Below are 21,718 nucleotides of genomic sequence, written 5' to 3' on the forward strand. Positions count from 1 at the left end.
TTTTAACGCAATTTCAAAATAAATTCTACTTTTTTTGTCTTTCGAGACCTTTATATAATCAAGTTAAATCTGAGACAGTTAAGATATCCCAGGGCTTGGCTCTTGGAGGAAAATTTGTCAGTAGGTGTTAATTATAATGATTTTTAAAACAACATATGTCACTGCCTTGTCTGTTCAGCTTTTCATAGATCATTACTAAATGATATCAATATCACTGTTTAATACTGTAAAGATATCCCAGGGCTGGGCTCTTGGAGGAAAATTGGTTAGTAGGTGTTAATTATAATGATTGTTACAACAATATTTGACTGCCTTGTCTGTTCAGCTTTTCATAGATCATTTCTTAATGATATCAATATCACTGTTTAGTACTGTTACAATTATCGTAATAGTATCTATGTACTATATAATGTATTTACTTTATTTTTTCCTTGAATTCATGACATCAATTTATTTAATACGAAAAATGCAATAATTTTTGTATAGCGAATGCATACATATTACTACAGTAACTGTACAATTGGATAATTATTTGAAACAGAGATCTACATGTATAACTTGTAATGGGCAGAATTTGTTTTGAGAAGTCGAACTGTCTGCGAAACACGGCCAGTGAAAGTATTTTATGACTGTTTGCTCTTTATTTAAAATTTGTCTTTGAATAATTGTCATGCAATAAAGTTTTAATATCAAATTTTGATTAAAAATATTAAACAGAATGTTCATAATGTTCGTTCTGTGTCATTTATAACAATTAATGATAGAAAAAAAAACATGTCAACAATCTGTGTATTTTGATACAAGTAACTGGTTAATCGGACAGAACGAATTGTGATTAACCAATTAGCACTTCTGCAATCTATTGCCATCCCTAAATTGTTTATAGGTAAAAACAACATATCTCAGTATTACCGGGTATCTAAATTTTTTTGTGAATCATTCATAGCACACCCAATACATGTAATACAATAAAAGTTTATTTTATTTAACCACTTCCTGAATATTAATGTAGTAGAATGAAACAAAGCACGTAAGCAAGAAGGTTCATATGAAAGTTCATTGGGTGCTTGAACACATAATAAAAGTCGATCAAATTTCCAATATGAACTTTCTGCATAAAACCTATTCCTTTGCTTTGTTATATAATAAAACCACCTACACATTATATACAACATTCACGCAAAGTTTTCATTTTTGAATTACATGTGTGAAATGCCTAAAAACTTAAATTATGATCAATATTTTTTTCTCCTATCAGCAGGAATTGGACAAATATTGCACAATAGAAATATTAATTTCATTCTAACTCACCTGAATTGAAAGTTCAAAAGGTATAAACAAATCTTTCCTAATCTCTTGCTAATGTTATGTTAAAAACGTGTTATTTAAAAACATTTTAATAATTATAATAATTTTTGTCAATATTTTATTTAAGTTTTATATTAATTTAATTTCTACCGGTAGTTCTTTTTATGCTTTAATTGCTGTGAAAAAGAAATAGTCGTACAAAGTTTTATAATACCGGTATAAGCCTTAAATACCGGTATCTTTAAGAAAGCATGTTGGTCAACATATTTACCATCAGATCTGCCTTAAACTTTGACATATGATATTTTTTATAATAAACTTATATTTAGTAAAGAAAAAATCCAAATATCTAAGCTTTAAAATTTGAGCATTTTCCTTTATACTTATAATATATATCTCTATACAGAGCTCTTCTTATGAGGAGGTAATTAAATGACTAGCCTAATATAATATTGCCCCACCAAATAGAAAAGATGAAATGAATTATAATCTCAGATCATTCAAATGTATCAAACTTTAATATGTGTATAAAGACACCCCCTTTCCCCTTAAAAAAAAAATAATAATAAAGGGGTGGGGAAAATTCAAATAACAGATTACAAAAAATTATATTATAATAAGATAGATGCAAGGAATTTAAACTGAAGTTAGGATTAGAATTCAATATTTTAATTACTTACCAAAACTGACATCTTTCTCAATAGTCCTCAAGCAGTGCAGTGTCAACTCTGAAGATCCACTGGTTGTTTATATATATACAGCAGTGTTAGTCTCTCAGGAACACTCAATACTTCAGAAGCAGCAACCGGTTAGCTTTCCCTACGCAGTATAGCACTTCCATGACTGGTCATGCTGAGCAAATGAAAAAACACCACATTAACAAAAATATTGAAGATTTTCGTACCTTCTTCTATAATTAGTCATTTTTGTAGACTAAAAGTTAAGAGGTACATTTCATTGTGTTTATATATAGACAGCCATGCTTGAGTGTGATGCTGTTATCATGCATCATTTTTAATATATTTTCCATAAAAAAAAAATGATAAAAATTCAGGGCCTTTGAAAAAATGTAACTTAATTTAAACAAACATTTCTTTTTTAAGCCCTGATTAGATCAGTTTCTATTTTTAAATTATTTTGCCCATGTTATAAATGACAAAAAGACTTTTTTGCACAGGGAATAAATCTGACACTGGCGTCGGAAGCAAATTGAAAGTGGGGGGGCTAGACTAATCCTCAGAAATATTGAGAAAAAAGTAATTCCCAAAATCATGAAAATCCTAATCCGTGGGGGGGGGGGGGGGGGGTATACCTATACTTCCAAAAGAAAAAGACATTTACTTACCCAATTTTTTTTTCCAAAATCATGAAATTCCTAAACCGTGGGAGGGGGGGGGGGGGGGGGGGGGGGCTAGTATGCTTCTGAATCCAACTTCTCAATCTTTCAATGTAAATATGTAAATTTAGGTACAATAATCTTTCCTGCGAGAAAAAGTGGGGGGGCTGAACCTTCTACCATGCTATGTTTCTAATGGTTAGGTATATATTTGCAAAAAAAGTGGGGGGGCTAAGCCCCCCCAAGCCCCCCCGGTTCCGACGCCTATGTCTGATATGCCATAATCATGAAAAAGGAAAAGAATATGTTACTTATTGCAATGTTCTACATCATATCAGTTTATACTGGCATCTGTTTGTCAATGAACAATTACCCAAAGCTATATCATTCCAGATCAGTTTGATTTTTAATGATTTATTCATAACAATACATGTATGCAGATTTTTTGCTTTTCTCATCAAAACTTGTCTGTTGTCTGTCATTGTTGTCATTGTCGTAAACTTTTCACATTTTCATTCTCTCAAGAACCACTTGGCCAATTTCAACCAAACTTGACACCAAGCATCACTGGGTGAAGGGGATCCAAGTTTGTTCAAATAAAGGGCCATGCCTTCTTTAAAGGGGAGATAAACTTGAGCATCCTCAGATAGTGTGGATTCAATTTTGTTCAAATCATGATCCTCAAGGGAAGGGTGGGGCCACAATGGGGGATCAAGTTTTACAATAACATATGAATATTCTGAGAAAATCTTTAAAAATCTTCTTTTCAAAAACAACTGGCCAGAAAAGCTCAAATTTGTGTGGAAGCATCCTCATGTAATGGAGATTCAAGTTTGTTCAAATCATGATTCCTGGGGTATGGTGGGGTCACAATAGGGAGGGGGGGGCTCAAATTTTTACATAGGGATATATAGAGAAAAATCTTTTAAAATCTTCTGTAAAAGTACTTAGCATAAGAAGCTGAAACTTGCGTGAAAGCAGATTAAAGCTTGATCAAACCATGATTCCCTGGAGAAAAAGTAAGGCCACAAAAAGGGGATTTTTTTTAGGAATTGAAAAAAAATCTTTTAATTTTGGAATAAAGAGAATCTTCTGACAAATACTAAAACAAAGAAGGGGGTTTGTATTTAGCATAAAGATATGTGGATAAAATTTGGCAGATTATTTTACTTTTTGTGCAAGATCTTACTAAATTGTACTTAATTGTCAAGATATTTTAATTTTGATCAGAGTTATGGCTATTGTTGCTCAGGTGAGCAATGTGGCCTCATGTTTTCATTACCTGCTACATATTTCCATGATGGACTTTTCTTGAACTCATACATTTACTTTAATTTCAAATTAATTTGTGTCTGCATGATCATTGGAAATCTTGACAGACGTACCTGTTAACCTTTCAAAGACGTCATGTGTGGGAAATTCTTCCATTGACTACGAGGATGGTGAAAGTTTAATTGTGAGCGGACTATTTGCATGATATCACCAAAATTAAACTTGATGTATTTTTAACCGGGTTTTCAAATGGAAAAATCTGGTTATTGAAATGGATGGCGTGTGGGCTGCCAAAATGGTACCCTCATAGTACGGATTAACTCCTCCTAAAGTTTTCAAGATAGGAAGTTGTTCTTTTGTAGATCAGTTGTACATATATCAGAGGTGTGCATATTGCTAGGATTTTGATTTCTTATAATTTATGAAAAAAATACCAGCTTTTGAACTTAGTAATTCTTTGGCAAAATATTGCATATAGGGTACCCTTATTGTACGGATAACTCTTCCTACAGTTTTCAAGATAGGAAGTTGTTCTTTTGCAGATCAATTATACATATATCAGAGGTATGCATATTCTAGAATTTTGATTTCTGATAATTTATGAAAAAAAATAACAACTTTTGAACTAAGTCAAATTTTTGGCAAAATATTGCATTTAGGGTACCCTTATTGTAAGGATAACTCCTCCTTCAGTTTTCAAGATAGGAAGTTGTTCTTTTGCAGATCAATTGTACATATATCAGAGGTGTGCATATTGCTAGGATTGTAATTTCTGATAATTTAAGGAAAAAATACCAGCTTTTGAACTTAGTCATTTTTTGCAAAATATTGCATATAGGGTACTCCATTTCACTGGATACGATAGGTAGTGTTCATCAATTCAGGGTTGACATGGATTATGGATACAGTTCTCATAAAAGAAAACCCAGTTTGCTGTCACGTTGACAACTTTTCACTTGTCTTATAAATATTTTTAAGCGTTTAAAAAACAATAATGTCAATGTACATCTTAGAGCACTGGGCCTTCATTAAATTTTGTGTGCAAGCAGAAAAATCTCTAAGGGGGACCAGAAGTTCTTAGATGCTGCTGTAGATTGTCCACATGTGTCTATAGGACAAAGGTTTACTAATGGAATGAGAGGTTTAAGATGGAAGGACTGCTATATTTGACGAAGAACAACCCCATCCACACATACGTACAGCCTATATATAGTTTCAAATAAATATTAATTAAGTCATCTAATTTTTTGTATACTTATTTTCAAATCATGGTCATTTAATAAAACATAGGTCATCATTCAAAGTGCACCGTAATTTTTCCATAAATTACATTGTAGGCGAACTTTCTAACAACCTAAGTATGGATGTAATTTGTTTTTCTTACTTAAACTTTGATAAAAAATTTACATCTTATTTTAATAAAATTATGTTATTGAAGATATGAGACTGTCTTTGATTTGTAATTATTATGATAATCATAAATGGTAAATTGAATAGTCAGTTAAAGATAAAAAACAAACAGACAAACATTCCTTGCCGTGGATTTTTCCCGAATAACCAACAAGTATACAATCCTTATGTCGTCTTTGTTATAAACAACTTATTCATTGTTGAAGGGTTAATTTATTTGCAAACAAACATTTACAATTACATAAAAGTTGACTATGTTGGACATAGGGAAATTGGCATTGAATGTCCGCATTCCACACATACATATATATACAATTGAAATAGGGTCTGAGAAGAACCTGTCATAGTGACTAAGAAGTACTGGGCAAAAACCAGTGGCCCTGCATTCCGCTCAGGTGCCGGAGATCCCAAATTTACTTATGATACAAGTGGGACTACCGGTATATCTGTTTACCCTGTTTCTCAGCAGTGGACTTTAACAGTCAAGTAGTCCAGAACTAAACCTCCCGTTCTGTTATTAGAGGTGGAGGATCAGACCCAAGTCAGCGGACTTCGAAATGACACAAGTGTAAACTCGACAATAGATACACTTAAAGACAAATATTTTGTAAATTCATTAAAAAATGTATTCTTAATTTTAGAACTGATGAATTCTACTTGAAGAGGAAAGCCCAAACTGGATTCATTCCACCTGGTCGACCCAAAAAGTGGAGAGAGAAATGTTTTAGCATCCTAGAGGAGTCTATTTGTTCCAGGTATAAAACACATAATACTATGTTTTAGCAGTCGAGGTCATTTATATTGAGATTTTATTATTTACCAATTAATTGTGTAACAAAAGACTTGTCAGTGCCAGTAGTTTTGTTAAATGAATTATAACCAATGAATTGCTGTTGTTTAAAAAAAAAAAGCTACAGTATTTTGTGATAAAGATTTGAAGAATATGATGAATGAGTCTTCATCTGATTCCCCATTGATTTAAACTTTTATAATCATGATTTTGCTGATGAGAAAAATAAGAAAAAAGAGAGAGGAGGCAGAGATGTAGGGAAGAAAGGAAAGAGAAATCCTTGAAATTTCATTTTTAAAATTTTTACAATTTCTTTTTAGAATTGAAGGGAATCAGTTTGAAGATCGAAGTATAAACAAGATGTGGCTTGTTCGTCATTTGGAGGTTACTAGGCAACTGATGTTGGAAGATCTCAAAGTTGTTAAGGTGAATACTGAGAGAGAGAGAGAGAGAGAGAGAGAGAGAGAGAGAGAGAGAGAGAGAGAGAGAGATATGGATGGACAGATAAATGTTGATTGGTATTTTTTAAAATTCAATCGAGTTTTTCTTATTTTCTTTTATTTTTTCATCATTATAAAACTCAAATTATTCATTAAATGTTCAATTCGCGGAATTTTTATTTCAGCAAATATAGTGAAAATTAACTCCACAAGTTAATTTCCTTCTATACAGTACTAGTTTGTATTAACAAATCAAGATGCATTCAGGAGACAAAAATGTTAATCCTATTGACACTAGTTTTAGTAAGTTGGGCTAACTGCACTGGAATCCACATATTAGTGAAGAGTATGTTGTTTTGGGCTAGCTGTGCTGAAACCCTGCACAATAGTGCATTGTGTGATGTCAGTGTAACTGTGTTGGATTTCCACATGTTGATGTCGATTTTGTGAATGGAATTACATCGGCCTCTCCATGCTGGACTTTCTGCACATTATTAAATTTTGTCTTGGATGTTTGAGACTCAGTTTACATTAAAATGCCATCTACCTTATTTTCTTATTAACCAACTAAAATACAACTAATTGAACTTTTTTGTTGTTTTGGAGTTTTTAACTGGCCTATACTTGAGCGAGTGTAACAAATTGAGCTTTCCCTTTATTCATCATATGGATTTCGAGAACCATTACATTACAATTCACAATATAAATCAAATACAAGATACGTTTGAGAATGTTGGGTAGTATTTATAGTAGAAAGCCGAGGTGCATCCTACCAGGCTCACCACAACTTCATTATTAAAAAAACTTAAAGTTTGAACCTTGATGATAAAATTTGTATTGGAAATGATATGAATAAGCGCCACGAAATGAAATATTAATGCATGTATTCCCAACAACTTGAAAACAAGCTTGCTAACAGCCTTCAAGTACTTTTAGTACTTCGATTTAAGTAGAAAGATTCTAAAGGTTTACATCTGTTCAAAGTTTGACAGGAGGAAAAAATAAACTGTCATAAAGGGGATGCAGTTGACTGTCATAGCTCAAGTTATATTGCTCATAAACATGTTCTGGCTCATAGGCAAAATTATATCGGTTTTGGACCAAAGTGATAAAAAATAATTTTCACCAAATTCAATTACCTAAAATGAACTCGACTCTGTTATCTGCTAATCACTTTGGCAAAAAGATAGTTTTGGATAATTCAGGTATACCTGCATTCTTGAGAACCAATCCTTTCGTCTGATTTTTGTGTATCAACTTTTTGGTGTAGCTAGCTTGTTTGAATGAAGTTCTAGACCTCTGGGAGTTGGATCTTTTTGTAGACTTCTTGTGTTTAGACAGACATGTCATCCTGATATCAGTATCTCTTTTGTACTTTAATTTACTTGACCTGCCTATTTCATTGTGCAACAGAATTATAAATATCTCCAGAGAAAAGCGAAGGAGTAAAAACAGAGAATCAAATACTTCAAGGTTACAATGGATGGCAACACTGCCATTTTGATGATCAAAATGGTGAATGGGGTCCCATAAAATTTATGTTTTGAATGTTCATGTTCAAGTAAACTGGATTGGGATTGCCTTTGGTGATAAGTAAATTGTTCCCAGCTATACCGGTAATTTAATCTGGTACATGTACTAGCATGAGATAACATTTTCAAACATATTGGACAAAGACGAAAAGATTTTTGCCAATCTACGTTTTGAAGGTTTATGAAATAAAAAATATTATCAATCAATTTAATAAGATGCACAAGCCATATTCTGATGTACCGGTTATCAACTTATACATTGTATTAAACATATATGTATGTAATGCTGTATGAATTATTACGGGTTATAAATACAATGCTGAAAAATGCCTGTTTCAATGCAATGGGTTTTTGAAAAATGACACCATTGGGAAATACATGCAGCCACATTTTTTCATCAAAACATTGCAGCTTCCTTTTGATTTCTTGATCAATTTTGGGTTTTTGTCAGCCAAACTCAAAAGACATAAATCAGCAAGATATAAACAATGCAATAAAATTTTTATCAATTCAAATTTTTTGTTAAGTTCTATGTTTAATTTTTTTTGTGGTTTTTTGGGTTGTTTGATTTTAATATGCAATATTTTTTATATTTTGTTTTATCTTTAATCAATTCATTCATGTCAGTAAAAATGGGACACCTCAATTTTGCAACAATGTTATTATCTCTCAAACAAACCAATAGAATTAATTGAATCTAATTCTATTTTTAATTTTATATATCTATTCTTGTTTACCCAAGGTCAGACGACACGTTCCTCAATTTTATATAACATTTTCCAGGAATTTGTTAATGGTTTACTACTTCTCTGACGAGCTTTCTTGCAAAAAATTAGGATACCTTACCAGGCATTTCTGCAAAATACTAGAGAATGCTATCCTATATAATCTTCTTGAAAATACACCTGAATTGCTGATATGAAAATAGATAAATAATACAGCACAGCGAAATTCACTATATTGGCCGGGCTTTGAACTCACAACCTCTAGAACCTACGCTCCTGACAGAGATCGGCCACGGCTCTAACCACTCGGCCATCTAGGCATATAACAATATACAAGTAAATTTTAATCATTTTAAAAATCATTATGAAAATAATAATTTTTATTGGAACTCTTTATTACAAGGAGATACAAAAAAGATGCTCGAGGAACGTGTCTTCTGACCTTAACATATCCAATGATAATGAAGAAGCGAATTTCATATAATGGAATATACTAGCTCAGGGTTTTGCAAACATGTTTCATCTATCAAAATGTGAAAATGGAAAACTTAGATTGATGGAGACTTAGGTGTAATTATCAGAATGTCTGGACTGTGGTTTTGTGAATCACCCTATCAATTCTTGCTTACCAGATTAACCGTAATTTTAATTTATTTTTTTTACAGCAAATGTTACCACCGATTTTTCCACCACAATACAACATTGTGAAGAAGTATGTCCAGATGTATCATAGAGCTTTGGCCAGTCACGTAAGTCCTTTACAATGATCAGTTAATTAGCCCCTTCCCTTGATGCAATAGTTCATGCAAAATACCGTTGTTGCACTCGTAGCATTAGCTGGAACGTTTGCTTTTTCACTTGTAAAGTTGAAAGTTACACTTTTGATATATAATAGCTTTTCAAATGAAAAAGTTATAAAATTGGAATTTGTATTCACTCATTTTCAGCAGAAATCTTTAGGTTGACTGTTTTGCAAAGGAATTCAATGTTTAATTATTTTAATATGCTATTTTTATAAACATTATATATATACCGGTTTACTGAAACTTACATTTAGTGGGAAATTAGGTTTATGAAATTGATTGTAATTAACTGGAATTCAAAAATAGTCATTTATTTAAATTCTGTTTCATGTATACAGTTATCTTTCAAATACTCAATTATCAATTAATTATCAAAGGGAAATAGGATTAAGAAATTAATTGTTTGAGACTGAATTAAGTTACTTTCACTGGCCTTCACGAAAGGGTATGTATGGGGAATTTTACTCCTAAAGTGATTTTTTGTTTTAATTTCAGTTTCAAGAAATGATTCAACAAGGACTGGAAGGAAATGAAATTGTGACACTGTTGCAGTGGGTGGGAATATATAAGTAAGCCCTCTGTTTTATTTATTCTTGACAAGCCTCCATCAATCAATATTTCAGTCATTCCTATAGTCTTATATTTCATGAATGCCATGTAGATGATTATTCTTTTATTTTTATGTACTCCAGGTGAAAAATTCAAGGCTATACCGTATATCCAGTTATTTTCACGATAATTTAATTTTTGCTTTTTTCACGACCACTTGCGCAAAATCAAAGTCAGCTTGATCTTGCTTCATAATGATTGAATCAGGTACAATGAAATAGGACATAATGTTTGACAAACAGGTCTTTTTCATTGTATAATTGTGGGCACACATGATTTACCATTATGACAAATTTATCACCTATGTTTCAGTTCCCCAGAACTAATGAGACACCCGGCTTTGGACTTTGACACCAAAGAGTATGGTCCGCTTCTGGAGAATTCTGCTATAGATGAACTACAAAACCAGTAAGACTCTAATAATTTTTCTGAATGAAAGTTTCTGTTCTAGAAGATCATACCTGTTAACCCTCCCACATTGCGCGGGAGACTCCCGCAAAACGGCCTAAAAATCTAAGATCTCCCGCATCCAACCTATCTCCCGCGCGGGAGACAAATTTCTCCCGCAATTGATTTGTCTTCCTCATACCCCCCCCCCCCCCCCCCCCCAATTCTGAATCTTTACATGCAAATTTCAACCACCACTGCGGATTTTTCACTGATTTTGAGCTCAAAAAGCTGCTGTGTAGCTTGAATATATCAAAATCCATCCAAGTACTGTCTACCGTGATCATAGTATGACATGTTATAGCCCAGTTTACTTATTACGATTACTTCCGGTTTTGACTTAAATCAGTTACGTATTTAGTTATGCATAGGCCTTATAAAAAAAATAAGTGAAAGGAAAAAAGTGTAAAAGCATTTCAGAAGAGTTTTTAAAGTTTATAGTACCGATACTATGAATTACAGGGATATGCTATAGACATTACAACTGAGATCATTTTTAAATGATACTGGAGAAATACATGTTGTTTTGTGAATTAAAAATCTATCCTATATATAATGCAAAAAATAATTTTAATGAATATCATTTTCTGGTATTTTTTTAACTGGGTTTCACTGAAAATTCATAATAGGCAAAATAAATTTTCTGTATTTACCCTAAATGTCAGCATGCAGTGATGGTTCAATACTGAACAATAAGAAGACTTATAATGATATAAAAAGTGGCACTATTGACTTCTTGTATTGTACCATGCAAACAAAATAATAGTTTTCTGAACATGTTCAGCAACACAAGTTGTAATTGCACACTGGTAGTCATAGAAATAATAAAATTTAAAATGATTGCAAATGCATTAATTACAATGGTAAAATTATTGGGTATCTAACAGTATTTTTAATATATATTTGCATTTCACGTGAAAAAACGTTGTTTACGCAAAATCTCCCCCTTAGCCAAGTTGGTAAGGGGGAGATTCTCCCACATAACAGCTTTGAAAGGTTAACAGGTATGGAAGATCCATATCTACATTATAAGTAAAGGGGCTTCATACATGTGTAATAATATATTGAAGAGTGATGCTTAGGTTTAGCTCTTGCTCTGAGAAAGGCATTTGGTTTTGATAGGGACAGGGTAACTCATTGGTAAAATGTGTAAGGAATGATAAAAAAAACAATAACATTTTTTAAGATAAGTGAACCAGTCAACTTTTCTCGGTGATTTTATTTATCGGAGTTTGATATAAGAATACTAATATGTACATGTATAAATAATAAAATACAGATACCTAAAGACCATGAAGTTGAACATTATGGAATGGACTAAAAATTCTCTGACACAAGACCAAAAGGTGAGAATTAAGTTAATTGAAAAATCCATGCTAAATTGATTCCTGTATGAAACAGCCTTTATTTCTGAAAACTCATGAACCTTAGATCTGAAGGCCACAACTCTAATATCATGATCCTTAAATCTGCAGGCTGTTTGTTTGTACTTTTGATATCTCATGAACTTTATATCTGTACATGTATGTTTCAATTCTGATATATCATGAACCTTAGAAATGTAGGCCTCAGTTCTAATATCAAGAGCTATAGATCTACAGGGCCTTAATTCTGACATCATGAAACATAGCACAGGGCCTTAATTCTGATAATTCAGGACCATTACAATTTCAGGATTTAATTCTGATATCTTATGAACGTTAGATTTGTTGGACTTAAATTTTGATATCTCATTAACCTTAGATATGCAGGCCACAATTTTGATATATCATGAACGTTAGATCTGGAGGCTTAAATTTTGATATCTCAAGAGCTTTAGATCTGCAAGCTAAAATTTTGATTTCTCATGAACTTTAGATCTGAAGGTCTTAATTCTGATACCAGTTTAGGCCATTGCAAGTTTTTTCTTTGTTTAGCATCCACCCAAAACTCAAAAACCTATCTTTCTATCAGGAAAAAAACCACAAACCTTAGAAAAAAAACACGACTTTAAAGGTTCAACAAAATAAAATTCTTTATATATTTTCTTCATTTTGTAACAAAAATAACAAATATCATAATAAAAAAATCCATATCTTTGGCACAAACTTCATATAAGAAATAAAAAACAAATAAATTCCCTGCATTATAGTTGAACTGACATCATGCAATTTGAATGTTGTTTATAAATCTTTGATTTCCGATCCTGTTTTAAAATGCGATCCCGAGCCCGATATACGAAAAAAGGATCGAATTTTATGAACAACCATTGTGGTTTTTTAAAATTTTTACATCTAAAAAGCAATCCGTCCGTGGACGCTAAACATAGAAAAAACTTGGAATGGCCTTATCATGAGCCTTAGATCTGTAAGCCTAAATTTTGATTTCTCATGAACCTTAGATCTGTAGGCCTCAATTCTAATATCTCATGAACCTTAGATTTCTGATGAATCGTCAATCTAACTTACTCCAAGCTTCACTTTTAGCCTAAATAATTTTCCTTAGATCTTTTTAACACTAACTCTGAGCTTCTTTTTTGGCCTGCATACTTTTAACTCCTTCTAACTCTAATTCTGAGATTCGCTTTTCTTCTGCCTTTTTTAGGACTGGTACAAAGAGGAACATCCGGATGCAGATGGAGATGGATACTACTCGACTTCACTTCCTGTCATCATATTCCAGATGATGGAGCAAAATGTAAGCGTTCACTTAAATTCCACTCCATAAGAGTCTTTGATTTGCTTTGCGTAAAGGGTTTTATTTTTGGTAATTCTTCAATGTCAGATTTAATAAGTTGCTGTAGTGTATGGAATGCATTGTCCTTTAAGTGAAAGGATTTATTTATAGAAAATTCTTACTTCTCAGATTTAATATCTTGCTGTAATATGGTACAAAATGTTAAAAATCTACACATGAAAGAATTCATACTTCTTTTCAAAATAATGTATATGAACAATACACAAATATACCTACCGGTACTTCAATTTTTATTTTTGCTTAATAACTGAGACAATGTGAACTTTTCACACCCCCCCTCAATTGTGAATTAAATTCATTGTACTTAAACCAACTTTTATTCGCATGCGAGAAATTTTCGCGAGGTTAGCGAGAGCCTTGTCGATGCGAGTATTTCTTGCCCCAAACCAATCCTTTGTCTATAGTTTTTATAACAATACAGGTCTGGATAAGGCTTGGTCGCTAACATTAGTCGTCGCGAACCAGTTTATTGGCAGTAAATCGCGAAATAAAGTCGCCGCGAATAAAAATAATGGTTTACAGTATTCAAGATGTATTAGGTGTGATGATAATTGCACACTTAAAGGGGGCTTTTGTTGAATCAACAAGATGTCAGTTCCCCAAGAGCAGGAGTTTGAGAGGAACTGGAATCTTGCTGACATCCCTTGATAAAAATATTCAACTTTAATGTAAATTTTATTCTTCATGTATTTAACAAGTTATAAGTCATATAATTAAATTGCAAGCATGTCATACTGTGACCTAGGTAATATAGTTGAATTTGTATAGCCAATCAAGAGGGCATTGCAACCAAAATTAAATTACATGTATTTGATAATGAATACTCATTATTTTATTTGGAATATATCGTGTGTTCTGAATAGGTGTTTATGAGATCATCAAACTGATGAATCAGTCTGTTTTGCAGGGAATGAGTCCATATATGGTGATTTTCATGGAATCAGCAACATAAATTGAATTACTCTTACATATATAGTGAAAAATAAGTAAAGATAAAATGAAAAATTGTCCTAAATAAAAAATCACACCCTTATTAGACTGATACAACTTTTTTGTAGGTGTTTTTTTATAGCTTGATCTGTGCCATATGATAGCAAAAATGTATTTTAAATTCCAAAGGTGATTGTGATGCTTTACATGCGTACACTTTTGAAATTTAATGTCTTTGATATTCTGAAGGTGGAAAACACATCATCACAAAATGGCTGACCGCTGATTGAAACGACATTTTGTTTTATTAAAAGGATTTTATGGGCTGAATCATGTAACTTACTCCACAGCCAAATGGATAAAGTGTCAGACTTGTGATCTGTACATCCCGAGTTCGAATACCGCAGGGGCTTTTGTTGTTACTTACTGGAATAATTATTTTAGATATTCATTTTTTATCCCCAAACTGCAAAATTTTCACTTGTTTGACATTTGTACAGTTTATTTATCATTATATCTTTCATTATCAAAAACTTAATTTGAGTGACTTTTTCCAGGTGTGTTATTCCACCTTAAGAAATAAATAGCAAGTTAAAAAGTTCACAGGGATACGAACTTGGTTGGTCAGGTGATCAAATTTTGTGAAGTCCAAAAGGCTTCCCGGAAGATTTGATCACGTACCAACCAAGTTAATATCCTGGTGAACTTTTCAACAGTGCTGTTTATTACTTATATCTACATTTGAAAAGAGCAAATTGTTCAGAATTATTAAAGTAACTGGGATTTGAAAGTTTACATTAATGCAACCGTCAAGCGGTAAGGGTGTGCGACAATCATTGTGACGTCATTAAAAAGTTCACACAGAATTGAATGTTTTTGCTATTGTATAGGTTCATTAAAGGAAGCATATTTGCAAATGTAGATATATAGAAATACTTAAGAGAGTTGGACGCTCCAAGCAGTCTTCTTTATGATATCATAATTATATCTCTGGTTTATAGATATTTCAAGGTTTTTTCTTGGTCCTATTAATAGGTCAATGTAGCAAGGTTTGACTATACCAAATAACTTTTACCAGGAATGAATACTGAAGATTTTGATACCTTGCCATACACACCAAAGCAATTTCTTGGTCCTATTAAAAGGTCAATGTAGCAAGGTTTGACTATACCAAATAACTTTTACCAGGAATGAATACTGAAGATTTTAATACCTTGCCCTACACACCAAAGCAATTTGCTTTACATAGAATGAAGGAAGACACTCTTGTTGTGTCTGCAGCAAATGCAACAAGCAAAAATCTCTTGTTGAAACGCTGAACTATATTTTCAGCTTCAAGTGGCTCAGATGATTGGAGAAGACATGGTGAAAAAAGTGATTGAGCTTTTTACAGATGAGCTCTCGCACTACGCTAAAGAATACAAAGGTATCATGTCTTAAATGTTGTACCTGTAGGGGTATTTTTAGATCAGATAATTCATTCATTTTATAAATGACTTATTTTTTTCAATTAATATCTTGTACTGTTAATATTTTCCCCCGAAAGGTGCAATCCAGAGCTATCGTGATAGACATTTACAAGATCGCAGTGAGCCAAAGTTTTATCTTCACTACATGGTGAGTAAAATTTAAATGCTGTCAGTTTATATTCCCAATTTAGATATTTTACATTTCCAGGAAATAGTGATTATGATTTCACAGACTGTATCCCTCTCTATCATTCTTTTCAATATTAATTTTTAAGATATAAACTATTATTTATTAAAAAAAAAAACTCCATATATTTTTGTCTAAGAATTGTGATAAAAATTACTCTTTATTTATACAGAACTCTTCTTATTAAGGAAATCAATAAAGTCAAGAAATGGCCTTGACCATCCAACCCCCATAAAATACAAAGAGGGTATAAATTTTCACAGTAGAGAGATTTCTTTTTTTGGCATTATTTGTATTTAATTGCTTGGGTATTGAGTATCATTTGATCAATACTAGTGTATATACTTCTTATGATCGGTTATAAAAGAGCAAATTAATGGGGATGTATTTATAGATACTCGGTTTCAGGTTTAGCGTATAAAATAGGTTATTAATATGTATTTTGATACATTCAGCTGTGTATTGTGAGCCTGTAACAATTATTTACATGCACCTTATCCAAGCTACTTTGATGACTTTATAAGGTAGCTTGTACTTTTGTTAATGGTTAACAAAAACATTTTAAAATAATTTTTCTTTAAATTTGTATGGATATTTAAAATCAATTATAATTAAAAAAGATATACATATATTCATAGACACAGAGTTTGGGGATTTTATATGGTACAAAGAGACAGCAATTGAAATTGGTTAAAACATTTATTTCAACAGTTCCTCTCAATATATTCCCAATGAAGAAATTACATTATCACAAGAGTGCACATTGATGTAATTCTGGAACAGTAAAACATGGTTATAGCAAACATGCTTATAATGAATTGACGCTTAATTCAAAGCGAAGTGACTTTCATTTCCCGTGACATCATTATATGTTGTAAACTTGATGGATATAACGAATTACACTTGTAACAAAGGGAAATGCCCGTCCCTGTTTAAAAACTTTGAGACATCAGAGTATTTGAAGCATTGAGGGTAAAATACATAAAAAATAAGTGTTTGGGACTTCCAAATCACTTTAACATATCCATTGTGTTTGAGATATCAGTGAATGATATATCAAAGTTCAACTGTATTGCAAATGTACATAATAAATAGGTGTTATTCACATTGCCAAAAAATTTTTTTTTACAGATTGCCAACACAAACAATTGTATATCTTTTGGGGAGTATATGACTCAGCTCAGAAAGCGCTACTTTAAGGAGGAACTCGACAACAAAGATGAGTTCTGTATAAGGAAAGACCGCTTCCAGACCCTTACAGATGAGTTTAACAGAATTGGAAGCTTTGGGTGAGTTAATCAACTTTTATTGTTGTTTTAACTGAACAACTGACTCCCCTTGGCCCAATCTGGCGCATACTTCACCTACAAAGTCCCTTTAGGTAAAGAGTGTGCAGGGACCTTGAATGAAGTTTGTAGGTTGAGGGTCAAGGTCATATCAAACCACACTTTTTTTTCAGAGCATATATGCTTTCCTCTTAGCCCTATTTATATCATACTTCACATTAACAGAGCTTTTGAGTAAAGGGTGTGTTGTGATCTTGAACGAATTTTCAAGGTCACATGTGAAGGTTATAGCAGAATTGTATGAAAAATCTTTGTTTGGAGCATATCTTCTTTTCCTTTGCTCCAATCTGGCTCATACTTCACCTACATGCTGTATTTAAAGGGTATGCAGTGATTTTGAATGGTGTTTGTAGATCAAATGTCAAGGTCATATCAGATAAAAATAAATCCTTTCTTAAAGAGAATATATATACTCTCCACTTAGCTCTTTTTGGCAAATACTTTACTGAAACAGAGCTTTTTGGTTAATGGCATGCAGTGATCTTGAGCCAAGTCAATGTGATGGTCATAGCGGAAATCTTTATCATGACCATAGATTACTTCTCATTTTCTTAATCTTGCTCAGATTAAACAAAAATGCCTCTATGTAAGGGTTTATGAGATTGAATTAAAAGTTTTATGCCAGCTGAAAATTTCTAAGTTATAGGTCACTGTCAAAGCAAAATTCTTTGAGATTCTCTTCATCCATTTGTCCACTTTTAAAGTGTGGCCCTTTGAGATGGTCACAATATCAATGTTGTCTACTTTGCAATTATGATGGTTCTGCTAAATTCCCAATCAGGTCTCCATCATACTGACTGTAACTGAATAAACTATAGAGCACTAATGATTTACAAATCCTATCGATATTATTTTAATCTCCTTAAAATGTCACATATTCTCTCACGTATTGAAATAAAAAAAGAGAATTTACTTATTAAAAAATGTCTTCTCCCAGCGCTGTAATGAATTATTATGCCTAGGTCACATTGAAGTGGATTGTTGTGCAAAGGAACCATGATCACTCGACACTAGTATCGGATGACAAGTATCAGTCACATTAAGTTCTAGAAACACCAGTATCTTCAAAAGTTGGAATATTTATTAGTCTGAATCGTCACTTGATTATCAAGTTAAATTTTTAAGGTCAGCCAATCACATAAGCAATTTTGCAGTTGCTGAATATTCATCTGTGACCACGTGGGCATTGTGTTCAATTTGTTGATGAAATAAGTCTAAAGCATGGTGTCGTCTTTCTGGACACTGCTCATCAACCGATAGATGGTAGATGTTAATTATAATTCATATGCGGTCAGTCTTCCATCATTTTCATAATTTTCAAAATTACCGGATAGACCAGTTGACTGTTGGTAGATTTTTGGTCATCAGTCGGTGTGTGCCGACAGACATTTAAGAAAATTACTGATGTCTGAATGTGGACTAGCTGCAGTTCTGTAGCTCCACATCTGAAAAAATTCGGATGGACGACCTGAGAGCTAAAATACCACCCATTGAAAGAATTGTATATTTACTTCGAACAAAAAACTGCGCCAGGTTTGGACTGCTATATTTCGATTGACTGACGACGGACATAAAATTAGCCCCCGATGCAGAAAAATTTATAACTTGGTCCGATGGACACAATTGGTAGGCCAATGTAAAAAGGGGTCAAAATTGCCAACAAAATGGCTTTTGAACGGAAGCTTGTCAACCAAATACACCCATTTTTTCCTCAAAAACCATTGGCTGTTGGTCGTTTTTTGAAATGTGACTGAAGTTAAAAGTTGACAATGTTTTACATTATAGTATACTGTACATGTATATTGTAGTGGGCTAATTATGATACCAGCAATTTTTAAACATGCAATATTGAATTTTTTACAAAAATATTGACTACGAACAATGAGCCGTTCATGGATTTTTTTTTTTTGGAGCTTTTTATGAAGTTGTTTTTTAATGATTTGAATTCATTTTAAATCTGTATGTGTAAATTGATTGCAGCACTCAAACCAATGATATTTAATGTTTCAAAAATTAAAAAAATCCTTAGTCAGAATACATAGATACATGTATTTTGTATTTAACTTTTACTCTAATTACCTATAATCAGTTAAAAGAATTACAACTAACTGCATTGTCATCCCTAATCATAACCTAATACTTAAAGAGTGGTGTGTAGAATATGAGAATACTTAATTTTCATTTACAAAAAACCCATACCGTTGGGACCAAAAATAGCGATCGTGGAAGAATATACCTGCATGTACAAGAACTCAATTTTCATACATTGGAAAACTTATTTTACCAGTAAGATAATATCCTGTTTACGAGCAAATACTTGATATTGCATTGTAGTTTAAAACAAAAATGCTTTGATATATCGACTAACGTCATGGTCACAACTTGCACTCTATCTCAAGGCTTCTGGTTACATGTTCATATCATATACTAGTAGGTGTACATCCACACACTTATGAAAACAAATTCACACTTATATAAATTTTTTTTTACCAAATTCTATTTTCAGTGCAAATTGCATACTGGAAGAAGTGTTTATTGATTTAAAGAACATCAAGTGTTTTGAAGAACTGATGACGAAACAATGGTATGAAATACATGTACCTTTTAAACTTATTATGCTTAAGGTACATGTAGCTTGCACGTGGGTTTTTCCCCAACAAGTTAGACAAAAAATTGAGTCTATCTTCTATTTGTAAAATGTACATTTATACACTGTATTTCTATGTTGAAGTAGGAAACACATTATTCAATACTCTTAAATTTGTTTCTGAATTTTTTTAACAAAGTTTTGCAGCAAATGAAGGTAACTTATTTTATTACATAGGCAGCAAAGTAGTCACCCAGTGGAGGTGATATGTGCCACATGGAATGACTACAGTGTGGATTTTGTCCACTTGAAGCCAGTTTTCCACACAATTGTGGTGGAGGAAGGGCAGAGAAAAGTGCTGCAAGAGTACCTTAAAGCGCTACTCTCCAAGTCAGTATTGCAAAACTGTACAAAAATAATTTAACTTAATATTAAAGTGATTAATTTATACACTGTACCACTTTCTTAAAAAAAAATTAAGGTAAAAAACAAGTTGGATGAGCTATCAGCTCAAAATAATTCTATCATAAAGCAAAAATATTTTGGTTGAAATGAATTGATGCTAAAAAATATTGCTGAATCAGAAATACATGCATATAGTTTCATTTTTCCATTCATCTGTTACTTTTAAGAAATATTTTTATAAAATTACATGAAGGGTCAACTCGTGTATCTTGGTATCCTTTTATTGCAAGACAATTAATTTGTTTTGTCATGCAGGAAACTTTCCTTCAAGACTTATGAAGAGAGAAAGATTGCAGCAGAAAAGATTTGTAAGGAATCGGAACAAATGGGGGCCCTGTTTCACAAGTATACAAACAAGGTCAGTAGTACAGACTTAATGCTCAAACTCTCCGGCTGTGTGTGTTCATTTTTGCATTTCAACACGACGTGGCATCACAAAATTTTACTGCATTTTGAAATGAAAAATCAACGAAGATCCAAGATAGTGAAACAATGACAATGATCCATTGTTTTATTCTGTGATGGTACACATTTCTAGCTCTTAGGATTAAATAAACTAAGTTCAAAGATCATATTTTTATCTCAATTTGAGTGCTTAAAAGAATTTTTTATCTGTTTCTTTATTGTCTTTTAAAACCAAGTAGTTTCCTTTTCCAAATACATTTCACTGAAGTAATGTATTTATCTATTGAGTTTATGGTACAAGATACCAGTACATGTTTATATAGATACAAATTGATTTAAAAGGACAGTCTGTTCAATCTAAGTGAATAATTTTATCTTTATAAGAGCCAAATGAGGTGTGTTGGTGAAACACTGTGTGACAAATTCCATGAAAGAAAATTTGACACTTGACCTTTACTAATGACCTTTAACCTTTACTTACATTTAACTTAAAAAAGATATGGTCTACTGTAATTTTTATCCATATGTTGTTGTTTATCCTCATTATGTGTCACATATTAACAATTTAACAATTTTTTTCTTTTTCTTGAAAACTACATTGCTAGTTCTTTTGTAATGTAGTATGATGCATCTTCAGGTTAAAGAAATGTAAATTTTCAATTTTATGACTCTTGCTTTACAGGGGCCCTTGAAGAAGGGCCAAAATTCAAAATTTGACCTTTTTTCAAAAATCATTTTCACAGCTTTTGGACATCTGAGAGAATTGTAAATTTTAATTTTAAAATTAGACTTTGTTACTTACTGTTAAGGCCAGTGGAGCTCTTTTTATTGATATTCTTTGATTTCTCTTTTTCTGAAAACGAAATGAAATACATGGATAATGTATTTTGTTTTAGACAGAACCAATGCAATTGCCCATAG

General features: G+C 32.3%; 1 protein-coding gene across 3 annotated transcripts in view; it reads left to right on the forward strand.

Annotated features, from left to right (window-relative positions):
* The window catches only part of LOC128173208 (exocyst complex component 3-like), a 38,666-nt gene that overhangs the window by 14,489 nt on the left and 2,459 nt on the right, over positions 1 to 21,718 (forward strand). For 2 of the 3 annotated variants that reach the window (XM_052838937.1, XM_052838931.1), the window contains exons 9-22: positions 5,968 to 6,081; positions 6,437 to 6,542; positions 9,479 to 9,562; positions 10,112 to 10,185; positions 10,538 to 10,633; positions 11,952 to 12,018; positions 13,256 to 13,348; positions 15,671 to 15,764; positions 15,885 to 15,955; positions 17,126 to 17,283; positions 19,847 to 19,924; positions 20,165 to 20,317; positions 20,648 to 20,750; positions 21,694 to 21,717. In XM_052838937.1, coding sequence (XP_052694897.1) covers positions 5,968 to 6,081; positions 6,437 to 6,542; positions 9,479 to 9,562; positions 10,112 to 10,185; positions 10,538 to 10,633; positions 11,952 to 12,018; positions 13,256 to 13,348; positions 15,671 to 15,764; positions 15,885 to 15,955; positions 17,126 to 17,283; positions 19,847 to 19,924; positions 20,165 to 20,317; positions 20,648 to 20,750; positions 21,694 to 21,717 — 1,315 coding nt within the window. The remainder of the gene's footprint in view (positions 1 to 5,967; positions 6,082 to 6,436; positions 6,543 to 9,478; positions 9,563 to 10,111; positions 10,186 to 10,537; positions 10,634 to 11,951; positions 12,019 to 13,255; positions 13,349 to 15,670; positions 15,765 to 15,884; positions 15,956 to 17,125; positions 17,284 to 19,846; positions 19,925 to 20,164; positions 20,318 to 20,647; positions 20,751 to 21,693; position 21,718) is intronic. The other variant, XM_052838943.1, reaches the window with a different exon arrangement.

This window comes from Crassostrea angulata, chromosome 1 (genome assembly GCF_025612915.1).
Source record: "Crassostrea angulata isolate pt1a10 chromosome 1, ASM2561291v2, whole genome shotgun sequence".
Taxonomy (NCBI): domain Eukaryota; kingdom Metazoa; phylum Mollusca; class Bivalvia; order Ostreida; family Ostreidae; genus Magallana; species Magallana angulata.